The following is an 18,549-nucleotide window of genomic DNA, read 5'->3' on the forward strand; positions in this document are numbered from 1 at the left end:
TAAAATATAACAAAATATTGTGAGTCCATACACGAAATATTATGGTAGCATAAATAAAAATAAGAAAATAAAATAAAAAGTTGCATAGTCCTATGCTAACATGGAAGCGACACTAATACAAACCACATAACCTGAATCAAGTTTTAAAACAAAAACAAGACAAGACAAGACAAGACAAGACAACATGGCATGGTCATTGGTCACCCAAAACATAATCGACGTGGTAGTGCATCCACACATGGCTCCTAATAATAATATACTGAACAACCCAGCTGCGTCGGGAATCTAAGCATGCTCAAATCCAGGATTAATCTCCTTCAATCTGGAATTTCTTGAAATTGTAAGTTATTTACTAGTGCGAGGAAGGGGCCCCATGTGTCCTCAAATTTTAATACAGATCCTCTCAGGGTACATCTAATTTTTTCTAATTTGATAAAGTGGAGTACATCTCTAATCCAGTGAAGATGGGTTGGGGGAGCAGAGGACTTCCATTTCATCAGAATCAGACGCCTAGCTAAGAGAGTGGTAAAGGCCACCAAGTGAGCTTTGTATTTTGTCAGAAATAGATCAGGGGGAGAGATTCCGAAAATAGCCGTCATTACATTTGGTTCAAATGGTACCCCAACACTACTCGACATAGTGTCAAAGATCTTAGTCCAATACCTACGTAAAGTATCTCGGGGTCTTGTTCACGTGTGAGAGGACGGAGAAGGAGATCAGCCGGAGAATCGGAGCGGCAGGCGCTTTTGAGGTCGTATACCGCATCTCCCTTAGAGATAGGGTGAGAAGTTCAGTCACACGAGAGAGACTCGGAGTAGAACCGCTACTCCTTCGCCTGGAAAGGAGCCAGCTGAGGTGGTTCGGGCATCTGGTTAGGATGCCTCTCGGGGGTCTCCCTAGGGAGGTCCTCGACGCACGTCCCACTGGGAGGAGACCCCGGGGCAGACCAAGGTGCAGTCGGAGGAAACACATCGACTCACTGGCCTTGGAACGTCTCGGGATCCCCCAGGATCCCCCAGGACCCTCTGGAGAGGGACGTCTGGAACATTCTGGTGGAGATGTTGTCCCCGCGATCCGATAATCGAGTGAAGATGGATGGGATGGATGAAAAAAAGTTACATTTTGCATTCATTAAAAACAAAATTCAATGATTTCAATGATTCAGTAATTTCATGAAGAAATCAAAGAAATTCCATATATTAGAAAAGAAATGTTTAAGATGTACTGAAAATAGCTGATCTACAAGCTTGCAACACGGTGCGAAGCAACGTCCACAGCTGCTGTAAACAATGAAGTTTGACGAGTTCAGTGGCCTTTATGGAGAAGGGAAAGAATGAGGGAGATTTCTGAATCAGTTGAGGAAGGAGAGAGAGATGAAGGTCACATCGTGACGAATTGATTCAGCGAGTCCACATTGTGGAGGTTCATTTCTTGCATTGAAGAGATTTCTTTTTGTGCATAATTGGAAACATCAGTTTTTCACTGGAGACAGATTAGATGTTTAGTTAGTTTAACAGCTGACTGTTTTCCTCTGTCCATGAACCTGTGCCAAAAGAAATATCTGTGCCAGTCACCTCAATTCTGTGTTCCCCATTTTAATCATGCCGTGTTCACATTGCCAGTGTTTCTGCACACACAAGTCACATTATAATGCCTGTAGATTGGTTATTTTTGGCCATGAGATTCACACATGCAGTTGGTTGCATGTGTGATTATGGTTGTGTTATGATTTATTGTGCTCTAATCTAAAGTGTGTGTGGTAGTACAACCACTCCTATAGACAGCTATGTGTGTCCCTGGGTCTGTCCCTCCCTGGCTGGTTGGCTGGCTGTGTCCGAGCACGAAAATAGCTTTTAGTTGGTTTTCACAACCAAGTGTCACTGTTGCGCAGCCTAACACACACACACACACACACACACACACACAGTAACTGTCATTTCTCATATATTTCGGACGCGGGGTGGCTCGCCGGAACCGGACTGGAACTTCCGGGGACCCCCACACGGAGTTGCACCACTCACTTCACACACGTGTGATTTTAATATACATTCTCTGTTTTCTATCCAGTCTCCCTGTATTCCTAGATCTGTTTACAAGCCTTCTCTATTACATAGACTTATAGTAGTATTGTGCTCGTGTGCAAGAGGTGGCCTTAAGTATCACAGGCCCGTTTCGCTCCAGCTATCCGTGTGGGCACAGTGTGCATTTGACTTCTCGTGCGAGTCGATCCCACATTCCAAAACCTCCGCAAGTGAGACTTTGACTTTGCTTGCCAAATATGGTGGTGCAGCCTGCAGCATGCAGAAACAGAAGAACAGTGAGACGTGTTGTGTGACGATGTATTCCCCCTCTACAGATTATTCCTTCTTTTTTTAAAATATCGTTTAACTCTCTACTCTCCCACCTCACAGGCTCAGCCGATCCCCGATGAAATGTTAACTCGGCAACTGGGCAACCAGGCGACCTTCAGCCCGGTGGTCACCGTGGAGCCGCGCCGGCGCAAGTTCCACCGTCCGATTGGGCTGCGCATCCCGCTGCCTCCGTCCTGGCGGGAGAGCAGCCGCGACGCCGGGGAGGGAGACACCACTAGCCTGCGCCTCCTCTGCAGTGTGATCGGTACGGTCCCGCTCTGAATTTAAGGGGTTTTGACTTTTTTTATACTTTTGAAAACTTTTGATATGATTAACTTTGTACTTTTACTCAAGTGCCTTTTGAATTCGGTTTTATTGCAGTATTGATACTTTGAGTACTCTTTCCAGCACTGGTCTACTGGTGTGGTACCAGCTGATCATCAGCCTGTTGTAGTGAAGTGAATGGCGGGTAACAGGCAGACATTAAAGTCTAATCAGCGCATGTGCACGTTACATGGTCAAGATAAAGTCTATTTATTTATTTTTTACCCAAAAGTGGACAGAGTCTCAAGGAGCTTTGAGGCTTTGGATTAGTTTAATACAGACTAATCCAACAAACGGCAGGCGAGAAACAAGTCAGAGACGAGACAGAATTTTGACTTGTGGAGAACAGGCACAATACAGGCCTAAATGTACTGTAATTGGTTTAAATACTCAACAGTTCTATACATTGAAACTATACAAAGCATAGGATGCCTCTGGTCAACAAATAAACCTGGCATCTGTTTACATAACATGCATCTAAATTACATTACAATTTAGGCACTCAGTGCTTAAACTTCTCAGTCCTGGGGATGGATTTCAGTCCTGAGGATTCCATAGCGGTCATTTATGAGATCAGTGCAGATTCGCAAAAAATCTTTTTCAGTCTTGGGATTTTTTGCTTTAAGCCTTGGGCACTTAATCCAGTGTGAAAAACAACACAAGATAATGAAATAGTCAACCACGATCATAAGTAAACTAAGAACCTATCATCTGTCAGTAACAGTTATGTCTACATAACACTATCTAGCCTTTTCATAAGCGTGCAAGGTCATTACAAATAGTCTCTAAAGTCTACACTTTTAGTCAACAGTGTCTCAGTCACCAAAACAGAGCTAAGTTACACAGTATCACTTTTATTGCGTAAACATGGAGTTAATACTAACTTGATTACTGAATCAATGTGGTTGGTGTTGTGCAGGTGGTACAGCTGCAGCCCAGTGGGAAGACATCACTGGGACCACCAAGCTCATGTACACCAACAACTGTGCCAACTTCACCACCAATGTCTCTGCAAGGTGAGGAACCTGACTCACACCAACTTGACTCTACACAAATGCTCTTCATTTGAAATTTTGTATTTTTTACAACACGTCTGTTGCATAGGTAGGTACTGTACATACAGTAGGTTTACATAGGTTTGCATATAGGTTGCGTAGGTTTCACTATTTCCTTGGCGCCTCTGTAACACAGCAAAGACAGCAATCATGCAATATTGTAACACGATTACTGACTTTATACTAGAATATATTTAGGGTAAAAAGTACCTAGAGGTAAATACACCAACTGACAAAATTGCTAAAGTTATTATTTTGCTATACTAATTGCTCTGGGGAAAAGCAATACTTTTATTACACCCCTTTTTGAAAGCTATTGCCGATGTATTATTTTCTTTTTATTATTATTATTTATTTTTGTCTTTGTCTTTTTCCAGAAAATAATTATACATATATTATTATATATCCTTGGATATAATATATAAATGGACCCATAAGGGACCATTTGGTTACACTTGTACAGTTACAAATGTCACAGTTACACACAAGGATAAGACAGAAAGGAGGCCCATGTGTACATGTAGGTCACGTTACTACACAATGATAAGACAGAAAGGAGGCCCATGTGTACATGTACATGTAGGTCACGTTACACATATTGACGTCTATCCGTCAAGGTTCTGGCTGGCAGACTGTCCGCGTACCGCCGAAGCGGTGACCTTCGCCAACCTGCTGTACAAGGAGCTGATGTCGGTGCCCTACATGGCCAAGTTCGTGGTGTTCGCCAAGATGAACGAGGCGCGCGAGGGGCGCCTGCGCTGCTACTGCATGACGGACGACAAGATGGACAAGACCCTGGAGCTGCACGAGAACTTCACCGAGGTGGCTCGCAGCCGAGACATCGAGGTAAGCCTGCGCGGTGTTAGAACTTCACCGAGGTGGCTCGCAGCCGAGACATCGAGGTAAGCCTGCGCGGTGTTAGAACTTCACCGAGGTGGCTCGCAGCCGAGACATCGAGGTAAGAACTTCACCGAGGTGGCCCCTCAGCCGAGACATTGAGGTAAGAACTTCACCGAGGTGGCCCCTCAGCCGAGACATCGAGGTAAGAACTTCACCGAGGTGGCCCCTCAGCCGAGACATCGAGGTAAGAACTTCACCGAGGTGGCTCGCAGCCGAGACATCGAGGTAAGAACTTCACCGAGGTGGCTCGCAGCCGAGACATCGAGGTAAGAACTTCACCGAGGTGGCTCGCAGCCGAGACATCGAGGTAAGAACTTCACCGAGGTGGCTCGCAGCCGAGACATCGAGGTAAGAACTTCACCGAGGTGGCTCGCAGCCGAGACATCGAGGTAAGAACTTCACCGAGATGGCTCGCAGCCGAGACATCGAGGTAAGAACTTCACCGAGGTGGCTCGCAGCCGAGACATCGAGGTAAGAACTTCACCGAGGTGGCCCCTCACCCGAGACATTGAGGTAAGAACTTCACCGAGGTGGCTCGCAGCCGAGACATTGAGGTAAGCCTACGCGGGATTAGAAAAGCATGATGACGATATGCAGTATATATTAATGTATTTATGCTTCAGGTTAGGTTTAGCAAACTAAAGACATTTTAATTAAATATGTAAAACAAATATCCAGCCTAACAAAAGGCAATATAATGCCTCTGAACTGTAACTTCCAGTTGCATTATTGTACATATAGCCTAAATGCAATAATAATATTAGGCCTGTTGCAATTCAGGATGGAAAATTAAATTGTCCTTTTGGATTTGGGGAGAAGTAGTTTCATGAGGAGCTACAGGGAAGTCTCCATTCTCCACTCCACAGTGCTTTGCTGATGGGATTGCTCAATGGGCAATGTAGGTCTGATATTTTTGAAAAATCGAAGAACCACTGACATAGAAACATAGCTTTTTCAGAAAACTGTCAGGATGTAGAAGACATTTTTTTAATCTGATCTCAGGTCAAAATCGGTTAAGACTGCAAAAAACAAAACAACCTGTATAATAGTGTACTGTTATTAGGAGGATAAAGCCCTGGAGATACTTCATCTTGTTTTTGAGGGGGTCATTGTCATAAATATACAAAGTGTACAATAAACAGAACAATTCAACAAATACAGTACATCTGTGCAAAAAGACAAAAGTCAGCATGCTGAGATAGTTTCTCTAGAGTTTAGTTGTGCCCAAGCAAATGTAGTGTCATGTCGCCCTCTGGTGGTGGCAGTATAGCTCTGAGAAAGGCTTGACCTCAATATTGAGATTTTTTATTATTTTATTTTACTTTTTATTTTTTCAAAATGGAATGAGCTTTGTTATCGCATATTCTCCAACTGTAGCAACTGAAGCTTATGCCGTCAGTTGTTACTGATCCATTTTCTTGGGATTGAATCCAACCAGCAGGGGAGCTTTTAGGCACGCACGCACACACACACACACACACACACGCACACACACACACACACACACACACACACACACACACACACACACACACACACACACACACAAGCTCATAATAACTAACTAACCTAGAGGAATTCGCACATCTGCCAATCAGCTGCCAATGATCACACATACAGTTGGGTTTTACAGTTTACGACACTAGTGTGTACACCACCTTGTGCTTCCCCCAGGTGATGGAGGGCATGCCGTTGTTCCTGGAGTGTTCTGGGAACCTGGTGCCCGTGAGGAAAGCCACCCAGCAGCCGCGGAGCTTCAGCTTCCAGGCGTTCCGAGACAACCGGCTTCCCGTGTCTGTCAAGGTACTGTCACCCTACAGTCTGTTCCTCTATTTCTGTCTCGTCTTCCAGTTATACTCACATCTATACGTGTATTCACTGTCTCTGTCGAGTTTTTAGAGACAGCTTTATATTTAGTTTTGCACCCGTGTCCCACTGCAAAAATAGCTTATCTACAGTACAAGCTCCAGATGAGTTGCAAAGAGACTCGAATTTCTGCTATTTTTCGTCAATCGTCAGAAACTTAAGTATGCTACACATAATATGAACAAGCCGATCGGCGGTTACAAGCCACGTTTTCTTTTTTGTTGTAATATACTTCTCTTGATACATCTTTATAAACAATCAGTGTTTGTGTGTATTCATATTATGTTTATCACTGAACATACAAATGTATATAAATCCACATTCAGATTTGAACATGTCCGTGTGAAGGATTTGTGTATGTGTAATTTGTGTAGGCCTATGTAGGATTGTCAGTTGTGTTCTGTGTGTTCGTATGTGTATTGACAGTCCATTCATAATGGATATTGTTGTTGTTGATTTGATTTTGCATCATATGTTCAATTGTTCATTCATAACTTCCTTACATGGACATTTTCATGAATCTGTATATAAATATTGTGTGGATAATGGATATACATAAAATAGGGGTATAATGGTACACTTATTTATACTGAACAGTTTCAGTACAGGGCGTGATGTGTAGGCTACCGATCCGAGTGAAATTAACCAGTGAAATCTGAGTTCCCGCAGTAACACCTTTACCCAGTTAGGACGGGAACCCCTTTAGGGGGTTTTACCTTTCAACCCGGTAACCCCTAGTTGTTGCTATGTACAGTAAATACAAGATACAAAATACAATACAAGATTTTCATAAAACTTAGGTCTGGATTTAGAAGGTATTTTTAGAATGGGCCTCAGGTCTAGATTTTAGGGAGTGCACCATACAGTGCTACAGAGTCACCAGGCTTAGCCCTGAACCCTGTCCGTCATGACGGCAGCCGAGATGTACGAGTTTGAAGACCTCCCTGTTAATTAATCTCCTGTGTATTTGGGAACACTTTCTCTATAAAGTACAACAACGGGGACAGACAAGTCGATCAGATGAAAGCAGTGTGGCAGCGTTGTTCCGTAGCACTCCAGTATGCTGCCGGCAACACAACAAACATGTTAGCTAATTTAAGGAGGCAGTGCTGTGACACGTTACCTCTGTGGTAGTAAATAAACTGGCTTTGAATAGAATGGTGTTTGGTCTGCAAGTGCAATGGAAAATTATGTTTGTTTGTTTGTTTGTTTAGTTTTACCCCTTTGAGAGGAAAATGCATTGTATTATTTTCTATTACATTATTTATTGGAGAACTTGGTTTGGAGCGATAATAGCAGTAGGTGTTTGTATCCGGGTAGCTTAGTCGGTAGAGCTCTGGCCTTTGGACCACACGTTCATGGGTTCGATCCCAGACACTGCCAACTCAGCGTATGAGTTGCACGGCTTGGGTGCGGGAAGTACGGAGAGCTGATGGTAAGTGTGGCGCTCCACCTCAGCAATCATTACGGGGACAGACTCCCGCATGTTACCAGCTGATACCGACAATAAGCTACTCCCGACCAACTTTTAAATTATTTTCTATTACAATATTCTTGCTATTCTTATAGCAGTAGGTTTTGTATACATTTTGGTGTACTGTTACACCCCTAAGATATGTATGTCACCTAAAAGTGCATAATTGTAAAAGCCTTAAAATCAAGAGTTCCTTTTATGTATAATGATTCTTTGGTTTGGCAGTACATCTTTCAGCATTCAAACCTCTAATAAACTTGAGCAGCAGCAGTCCTGACTCCTGTGACATTAGTTGCTCTTGGAAATAACATAATACTGTATCACAGTGTTAGTGTCCTAGGACTGGCACTAGGAGCTGTATTTTGCGTGTCTTAAGTACCAGGTCTTATTCCCTAACTTGCGTAAACTAAAGACCTGGAGGCGTGATCAATGCTCTTTGGCCACACAGAATAGCCAAATGGCATTGATCACGCCTCCAGGTCTTTAGTTTACTCAAGTTAGGGAATAAGACCTGGTAAAATACAGCCCTAGGTGTCTAGACTCTAGAAGAAGGTTTCAACTGTTGCTAACCAACATGCCAACACCCAGTTGGATGTTTACACCACTAGAAAGCGGTTCACTAAACAAAGATTTAAAAAGTGTATTATGTATTATTTTATACAATATCGTATGGATTTTTTTTAAATATATGGGTGTTTAGGGAAGCTTTGTTTATAGCCCTAAACTGTCTATAGTATTATGGCAGTTGTGGAATATTTAAAGGTATACACTTCACATTTTTTACTTATTTTTGTGTAATTGGTCTTCACTAATGCTCATTATCAGATGGAACAATTTCTGTCTTCTCACTCTGTCTCAGAGGAGGGCTGTAGCCTAAGCCTATACCTGCCTCGTGCCTACCGCCAGTGACATCATCGGTAGGCCGGTTTAGTAATTTTGAACCAGATTTAAAACGTCTTACCGGGGGCACGGTGGCACAGTTGGTGTGCTGTCGCCTCACAGCTAGAAGGTCCTGGGTTCGATTCCCGCTGGGGACGCTGTGGGCACTGGCGGTGTGTTCCCTCCTCCGCGTCATCAGTGCCCATACCCGAGGCGGGGGTTGGCGATAGGGCCTTTCTGTGTGCAGTTTGCATGTTCTCCCCGTGTCCCCTAGGGTAGATACCCTCACAAAAACATGCCGTAATCCTGGTCTCTAAAACTACCTCCCCCTGGCCAGCCTGATGGAGGGGAAAGGAACTGGTCAGAATAACGTGTCCCTTCCACGCGCTACGTCCGGCCGGGGAAATTCCCCTCTGTCAGGTGAAAAGAAGCAGCTTGGACTCCTCATGCATAGAAGGAGGCATGAGGTCAGTCCGCTGCCCCCCCAGGTTGGCAGAGGAAGTGTAGCGCCCAGGATTACATTAGATAATTGGCACTGGGTGAAAAGAAAACTGCGTTACAAAATCGTGGGATAAAAATAAAAAAAACGTCTATTCAGTCGCTGTGCTAGTAGTCATTTTCTCTCCTTTAAGCCAATGGGGAGTCCACAGTGCCTTCCCATACTCTGAACAGATGTACAGTAAGAGCGTTGTCGCTGACTGACTGTGGCTGAATCAGTCGGTGCTATACGTTCACCCGAACGTCCACTCGAGCTATGGCATCACAAGTGCAAAAATAAAGTAAAGAGGGTTGCATTGGTTGGTTCAATAATCGAAACATGTTAAACATGATTGATGAATCAAACCGAGAGCAATATGTCATTTATTTTCTATACTTTTGTTATTAATGCAATAATCAAATGGCTTCTATTTCAGCATGCTAAATTTCCAGGGAAGAGAAATGCTGTAGTTTCTATTAGCTTTGAATATGCATCGATGATGTCACTGGTAGGCAGGTTTCCGCACTGTCCACGGCCCTCCTCTCAGACACACATCATTAGTAAGGAGTAGGGACCAATTATATGAACATATATAGGTTGGAAAACGGTGAAGTGGTCCTTTAAAGGTGCTATACATTATTTTATTTATTTTTTATTGTGTTTAAAGATTAAAACTCTATATTTTGACAGTAATCTTTTCTATAGAGTGTTTGTTCGGTAACAGGGGTCTTTTATGAACAGAAAACATAATTTACATCCAACTCTTCCGCATTGGGCTTGGGCTGCTGCTGTGCTTCCGGTCGGCAGCCTACTCATTCATTGTGAACTTACATTGACTTGATGATATTATCTAAAACGTCTTAAATCTCCTTTTAAAAACGGCAGTTCTTCCATGCTCCCACTCACTCTCACTGCTCACGCAGTGCACGCACTGACAGACTGTCTCTCCCCCATTGGCTTCTCTCTTTCGCTCGCAATTCGAAACTGGCCCCCGTAAAACCTGAATCCTCCCCACCCCTTTTTTCCCTCACTGTATGTGTGAATGTTTTATTTTTCTCCTTTTTACCTCCTCTATGATGATTTCCTGTTTTTGGCTATATAGAGTATATTTTGTAAGTCTCTAATTGTTATGATGAATTGAACATGGTGGGCCCTATTGTAAACAAGTGTAATACTTTATGGTGTCGTCCACAGTTAACAGTTTTGTATTTGTATTGAGTTGTGCTTGAATTGTACTGTAATTCTCCAATCTGTTAATACCGGTACATTCATCAATCAATTAATCAATCAAACAAACATTTTAGATCATGTCATCATGTCAAAACAAGTAACAAAACAAACTATGAAAAACCACGACATCAAATAATCAAATGAAAAAGTGTGGTTTAAAGAACTCAACTTTATTCCTACAAAATCATGACCGTAAGTTCACAATGAATGAGTAGGCTTCCGACCGGAAGCACAGTAGAGTAGAGTTGGATGCATATACAGTAGCCCATTGTGAGAGAGAACCCCACAAAGCATTTTCAGCTTTTACAGGTTTTACAGTATAGTTACAGTTCTCTGCTCTCGTTTTATTTGATTTCAATGTATTTTCTAATCACTAAAGAGCTGAGAGAGATGGGGAGATTCCCGTACTGAACAAATTACTATGGAAATATAGAGCTATCTTTAACACTTATTTTAACAAAATAATATCACTTACAGCATCTTTAACTTCCTACTAGAAAAACAATGCTTAAAGATTGTTTTCAACCCCCTTCTTGTTTATGTTTGTGTGTCACCCTGAACTCATTTACCGTATTTGCTTCCATTTCTTTCATTATTTGTTTGCTCTCACCTCCATCTTTTTATGGAATGGCATTTTAGTTTGTTGATTTGTAAATCAATGTGCGTTCATCTCTTTGTTTGTGTGTCCGTTTGTCAGTGTCTTGCTTGATTGGTAATCCGTCGTGTGACAGAGTCGTGCGCCGAACGTAGACGAACTATGAGCTCAGAACATGTTGCCACGCATATGGTGTTGAGCTCGTACCGTAGCTCGGCTATGTGAGTCGCGGCGACACTGACGCGCAACAAATTATGAATCAGCCTCACATTTGTCTATATGATATTACAGTAATATATCTGTGGTCATTATAGTCCTTTCGTTTACCTCTCAGTGTGTCCATCCCTCCAGTCCAGACTGCCATTTCTGTCTGTGTGATGTAGCCTATTCGTCCATCGCAACCAGATGAATGGCTTGTTCAGTAGAGTGTCTCCACGACGGTGTATACTATAGCCTACCCATGACACAAGCTACCTGTGCCAGTCTACCTGTGCCTACCTATACCTACCTATACCTACCTACCTATCTACGTGCTCTGTTGTTGAACCGTGTGTGTGCAGTCTGTGCACGTCCTATATGTGACTTTCTCTCACTTTCTTTGCCTGCCTGCTTATCTTTGCGGCCTTGCCTGTCTGTCTGTATGTCTGTCTCACTGTCTCTCTTTCTCTCTCTCACGGGTCACTGTGTAACCGTCTGGTCTGACAGACGTCCAGGTAAAAAGTGCAGGTAAATCTCTCTCTCTCTCGCCTGCCTGTGGACTGCTTCCATATACCCTGTACCCCTCCTCCCCCCCTCCTCCTCCCCCTCCCCCTTGCTCCTTGACCTGTGTTACTGCTCCGCGCACCCACGCCACTACAGAGAGTTCTCATGCCGGGATTTGTTGTACTTTTTCTTCTCCCTCCTCCTCTACTGCTTTCCATTATCTTTATCTCTCTCTGATGTTCTCTGTCTCGCTCTCCGTCTGTATTCCATTTATCCCCTCTATTTTATTCCCTCTTTTGTTTTTGGCATTCTCTCTCCCCCCATCTTTTTCTATCTCTTTCTCTCTCTCCTCCTATCTCCCTCTCTGCCTCTCGCTCTCTCTCCACTTATCACTCTCTCAGGTCAGAGACAGCAACAAAGATGCCACTGGGTTCTTGTCCTTCTTGCGAAAGTCCACCAAATACGAGGAAGCACAGCACGTGCTGTGTAATCTCAACATCGCCATGCCGCCCTGTGTCAAGGTGAGTGCACACATACACATAACACAACATCGCCATGCCGCCCTGTGTCAAGGTGAGTGCACACATACCCATAACACAGAGTTATACTTGGTGTTGTTGCACCCCGAAAATAGCAGATCTGCATACTCATATGCTATTGGTGTGCAACACAAGCGCACGCACCTAAGTAAATCAGGCTAAAATCATACTCCTGGTTTAAAGACTTTTTACTCTAAAAATCTTATATTTAACCATGAAAGAACCGTTTTTGTTGTGAGGACAAGGACAATTGTCCTCACACTATCTATTTCTCAAATGCAACTCTACCTTTGGTCCTCCATTTGGCCCTCACAGCTATAGTAATCCATGTACGCATGTAGCCTAAGATTTAGACTCTCATAGATGTAGGTGTAAATATCTCAAAACCCGGATTTGAAAGAATTCATAATATTTTCACTTTTGTGACCGCCTTAGGTTGCTGGGAGTGAAGAGCGTCGGAGAACACTGACCCCTCTGGCCCTGAGAGAGCGCTACAGTGCCCTGAACGAGCCCGGCCTGGGTGAGTGTCCCTTTGCCTGACCGACGTGGGTCCTCTCTCTCCCATTGTGTAACTATCCATGAAGGAGAAGGACCCTGAATGTTGCATTGACCCTCTGCCCACACCCACACCCCTCCTTCCGCTTCCCTCTCCACCCTATCTCTATTTCCACCTCTCTCGTGTGCACGCATGGCACAAAGACTTGAGCCTTGGATGCAATGCACTGCTGTACTACATCAGAGTTCTTTGCAGTGCGGCTAGGCCAATTGAATGTATGCCCAAAGATGGGGTAGCCTTGCCTAACCGAAGCCAAAATAGCTCCATGGCAAATGGCTAACAAGCCTTTTTTTTCTTTTCTTTCTTTTCCTTTCTTTTATGACTGTCCTGGTAGCCATGGTGACTGATGAATGGTTTTGCATGGCACTGGTCCCTCCACTGCGATTTCCAACGGCATGGCAGCAGATGTTATTAGCTATTTTACCATAGCTTAGCACCGAGAATGTGCAGGACCTCGCAGTGGAGTTACCGTAGACAGAGGAGCCTTCCGATTGGGTCGGTGACAAATCAGCCGAGAGTCCAGAGTTGTGGTCTGATTGGTTTGAATGACGATGGTGCAAAGGAGGAAAGGCCTTTTCTGTCTAACAAATACTCAGCACTGCTACATTGCACCACAGTCCCTCTACGATATATTGAATGCTACATAGTAGATGGGACTGCAGCGTCTGTATGATATTTTTTATCTAACTACCCCACTATTTTAACCTACACTTCCACTGACCACGGTCTGCAAACCCTGAGGTTCGTATGGACAAAGAAATACACTATATTTTGTGGGTAATGCCTATTCCCGTCTTTTGCTTTTGTTGAGGTAAGTATTGTCATTGAATTTTAACAGCAACTGCCTGAACCCTAGAGTTCTGCAGAAATAGGTGAGCATTCCTGCGAAAATCGTAGATCTACAAGTTCACAATTAGTCGCAACATGAAATTCTGTGAGCTTGTAGATCATAGTGTATTATAATTCTAATAGTTGGAACAGTTTTGTTATTAGATTTGCCCTAAAGCAACAAACGACTTGGAAATTGTGATGTAAATTGACATAATCACAGTATGTAGTTTTAACAGTTATTGTATATAAATTATTATACATTATTATAGGGTTAGAATTAGGAACATAGGAAATGTTCTAAAAATATTACAATCATGAAGTAGTATAGTAATTGACTTTTTAGTTATTATAAAAGGTATTAAGTGTTTTATGTGTTTGTGGATTGCAATCAATCAGTCAATCAATTGAATTGTATTGTCACAACACAGATGGGGTTAAATTATTCAGTTATGCAGCAGAGTTTCACTGTTGCTGTTTAAATTGCGAATAGCTACTGAGTATTTATAACTGTAGTTATAAGAAGATTATAATCCATTATAAGTGTATTTATAACACATTATATAGCAATTGTTACCCAAAAGGATTTGTAATGACATGGATTAAAGACAGCTTGGTTGTTTGCGGAATTGTTACAATGTGTTCAGATCGGACACAAAGATATTTGTTTGAGAGTCGCGCGTGACTTGACATGACCAAGACATGTCATGAGATTATTTGTTATTGAGCGCCTAATATTGAAGCTACTATATGGTAAATATAAAAGAGGCTATTCTGAATCAATACAAATATATATATATATATCAAAGACGAATTAATGTTATTCTGTATGACTTGTTGTGACGCTTGGTAAATTTAACACTGTATATCTTCCATCTGTTTTATGCGACTGCAAACAAATCAGCATTTGAGTCAAATGTTCTATTTACGCCCCAATATGACATCTGCTCTGTCAGTAGGAGAAAAACCACACTCGATGGTTAACAATAAAACATAGAGCATGTACTTGCTCAATCTTTCTTAATTTCATGCATACAGCTAGCTGCTAGATCAAAACTTTATTCAAATTCACAACATTCAAGACATTACAAATATATTTTGGCATCTGGTCTGAACACACCTTTAGAGGAAATCGAAACATGGTTTCTTCTATCATCTCTGTTACAAAACCAGGTGTGCCTACTATACTGTATACTTTGTGCACTGCACATCCAATACAGAGGCAAACTGTAATCAATCACCTGGTGTAATTTGGGCAAGCCATTATAGAGTAGGCAAAGATTTAAACATTTTCTAAATATATCCTGATGTGTTGCTAAGCTGTAGATAGCTGTAGATTATTTTCTGCTATGAATACAGGTGTGCCTTGAGATTTTGACTTGCCAATTGGGCTCAAAACGTTTGAAAACCACTGCTCTACGGTGCCGCGTGTGTCTGAGTGGAGTGTTGTTTCTATTCAGCTGCACTGAATGCCATGGAGAGGACGGAAGTCAAGATCGGCCTCATAGCTGAGCAGCTGGGTCTGAGCTGGGCAGGTCAGTTCTGTGTAGGAGCTGTAGTATGCAGGAACAAATGTTTTCTGAAAATCGCTGTGCTTCTTCCGTCTGACACCCGTTTATGTGTTTGTGTCTGTGCTCCCTTGTCAGAACTGGCCCGGGAGCTCCAGTTTGGTGTGGACGACATCAACAGGATCCGTGTGGAGAACCCCAACTCCCTGCTGGATCAGAGCTCTGCCCTGCTCAACCTGTGGGCCAGCAGAGAGGGCAAGAGGGCCAAGAGTAAGTCTGACACCAATTTCACTGTGGACAAACCCGATATCAGATCTGAAAGACCTGCTGACTCTGTGATGTATAGTGGATGTGTTGTTTAATTATTAGGATGGTGGAAAGGGACAGGGGGATGAAGGGTGGGTAAATGGAGAAGGGTCCATGGGGGATGTTGAGTGTTGGTGTTGATTTTGTATTGCTTGATTGCTATGTGAAAAGTACATTCAAAAACGACAATTCTGTTCTATCTGCTCTCATTAAAAGTGTTACAGAGCAGTGATGTACCCCATGCATGTGACATTGTGACAAGATGCAGTCAGAGAATGGCATATACCTCTGTGTTTACACTGTGTGTGTGTGTGTGTGTGTGTGTGTGTGTGTGTGTGTGTGTGTGTGTGTGTGTGTGTGTGTGTGTGTGTGTGTGTGTGTGTGTGTGTGTGTGTGTGCGTGTGCGTGCGTGCGTGTTTGTGCGCGTGCGTGTGCGTCTCTCGCAGTGGAGAGTCTCTGTGGGGCTCTGAGGAACATTGACCGTTCAGACATTGTGAGTTCTCTGGAGGCTCCTCAGACGGTGCCTGGTTCCTCAGAGGAGGGCGCCTGTCGACTGTCCGCCTTGTCCGGCGACTCTTCCCTGCTCTCCATCAATGGTAAGACACATGAACACACACACGCTTTAGTCTGCAATAATAATAATAAACGATCAGCAGCACCGTTTCTAATAAAATAAAGACAGATCAGCTAAGATAGGTTACGATCAAATATGTTAACATTGGATACGTTGAGACTTAACTTAGTACAGTGGTTTCATTAGGCAATTACAGCTCAACTAGAATAAAACAAAGGGCAGAATATTTTAACATCTTACTGGTGCAGGGGTAAAGTACATGCCTGGTATACTTCAAGCCAGTTAGCCTGGTGTCTAGCCTGGTGTCCAGCCTGGTGTCCAGCCTGGTGTCCAGCCTGATTCGCTGCCAGTTAGCCTGGTGTCCAGCCTGATTCGCTGCCAGTTAGCCTGGTGTCCAGCCTGATTCGCTGCCAGTTAGCCTGGTGTCCAGCCTGATTCGCTGCCAGGTAGCCTGGTGTCCAGCCTGATTCGCTGCAAGGTAGCCTGGTGTCCAGCCTGATTCGCTGCAAGGTAGCCTGGTGTCCAGCCTGATTCGCTGCCAGGTAGCCTGGTGTCCAGCCTGATTCGCTGCCAGTTAGCCTGGTGTCCAGCCTGATTCGCTGCCAGGTAGCCTGGTGTCCAGCCTGATTCGCTGCCAGTTAGCCTGGTGTCCAGCCTGATTTTACCGTAGTAGGTTTTACTCTCGAGTCTCGAACTGGCGCAATTTTTTCAACAGTGAGAAAAGCATGGACAGAGTGGCGCTGGCTGATGAAGTATCAGCAACAACGTGGCTACGTAACAGGTGACTTTATGAAATACGAGTCAAACAGGAGGCTGGTCAAGTGACCAAACAAATCACAGAACGCTGCGAATCAGGCTGGAAACCGGGCTACGATTAACCCCTCTGACTTCCATACATAATATTAGTAAGTAGATGTACTAATAGTAGTAGCTATATGCTTGAATAAAAAAAACATTTAATGCATTTAATTGAGCATCGTGCAATCTAAATGTGATCTAAAATATCTTAATAGAAGAGCAGGGACACCATGCATATACACATATTGATCAAAATAGCAAAAGATATTGAGATGGCAGCTTTAAGTAAAATACTACTAACTAGCGCTATCTAAGAGCAAACACCCTTGGAAGATGTGTAAACATTCATAATGTAGCAGCAGCCTATAGGCAAAGGAAAAGCTGTGTTAGAAGGTTACTTGGAGTTTCACGGTGAACTTCCACCTCTGCTAAGCTTCCTGCTCCTCCAGTGTAGTGGTTTCTCAAAGTGGATTCCAGGGACCCTGGGTTTCTTTTTTTTTCTAAATTGACCCTTACAAGTCTGTAACTCTGACAGTATACACATGTGTATACTGTCAGAGTTAAGGGGAGGGACATGGAAATGTAAAAGTGTGAGAACCATTGCTCCTGCAGTGTCCAGGTAACAGCTAATTCACCTTGTCTCTGTTGCTCCACAAGAGGTCACGGACACAAGGTCGCCGCGCCTAGTCCACAGGCCACGCGTTATTAGACCGCCGTTTTTCAGAAGGGGTAAGTTGAAGCAGGGCACTATTCTGTAGCTCGGGGCTGCATGGACGTATGCTACTCTTGATGATGCTGCCGATGTTGATGATGAATATCTTGAGTGACCCCTCCCCCGAGCAATATTCTTTCGAGTGACGTTGACGACGCGCTGTTGGGGAATGGTGTGATCCCTCCCACCACCACCATACACCCAGGCGCGCGGTACGGTTGCCAGCATGCGTGTACGTAACAACACCATCGCACTGCGTACCCATGCATTCCCCCGGCCGGCGGAGGTGTTACAAGATCATTCTTTTTTTGTTGCAGTTCTTTCACACCTCATGTCTTCCTTTTAGCCCTAAACATGATGGTTCAACCACGGCCTTGATATATGAGGAACGAGGATGTCACCCTGCCTCACACAGGATAGCTCAGACTTCACAGACAGTAAAGACTAATAACATACAATTACAATTATAATTTAGCCATTTAGCAGACCTTAATCCAGAGCGATTTACAATAAGCAAGAACAACACAAGGTAATACATCAAATGTATAGTCTAGGAATTAAATAGTCTAGGTCTAGGATCATAACTTATGATCCTAGACCTAGACTATTTCATTCATTCCATAAGTAAAGAACCTATCATCTGTCTAACAGTAGACATAACTATAAACACCATTGAATGCCAGATGAATAATAACCTGGCATCTGTCTACATAACATGCTATCTAAATGACACATTTTAGCCTTTGCATAGGCAACATTCACTAGACAAGAAAACGCACATGGAGGACATGCAGTAATACAAACAAATAGTTTTCATCAATTGATTTTTTGAGGGTTCAGTTTCATATTTAGGTCGATGTCGACGGTAAATGCG

The 18,549-nt window shown here is 43.3% G+C and overlaps 1 protein-coding gene across 1 annotated transcript in view; it reads left to right on the forward strand.

Moving 5' to 3' along the window:
• The window catches only part of LOC308309649 (uncharacterized protein), a gene marked incomplete at its 3' end in the record, with an annotated part of 131,007 nt that overhangs the window by 99,842 nt on the left and 12,616 nt on the right, over positions 1-18,549 (forward strand). The window contains exons 29-38 of the mRNA XM_080755559.1: positions 2,412-2,616; positions 3,595-3,691; positions 4,348-4,576; positions 6,305-6,433; positions 12,256-12,375; positions 12,829-12,913; positions 15,238-15,312; positions 15,424-15,555; positions 16,038-16,187; positions 17,621-17,692. Of these exons, the coding sequence (XP_080611685.1) occupies positions 2,412-2,616; positions 3,595-3,691; positions 4,348-4,576; positions 6,305-6,433; positions 12,256-12,375; positions 12,829-12,913; positions 15,238-15,312; positions 15,424-15,555; positions 16,038-16,187; positions 17,621-17,692 (1,294 nt within the window). The remainder of the gene's footprint in view (positions 1-2,411; positions 2,617-3,594; positions 3,692-4,347; positions 4,577-6,304; positions 6,434-12,255; positions 12,376-12,828; positions 12,914-15,237; positions 15,313-15,423; positions 15,556-16,037; positions 16,188-17,620; positions 17,693-18,549) is intronic.

This window comes from Protomyctophum bolini (genome assembly GCF_963924005.1).
Source record: "Protomyctophum bolini genome assembly, chromosome: 22".
NCBI classification, from domain to species: domain Eukaryota; kingdom Metazoa; phylum Chordata; class Actinopteri; order Myctophiformes; family Myctophidae; genus Protomyctophum; species Protomyctophum bolini.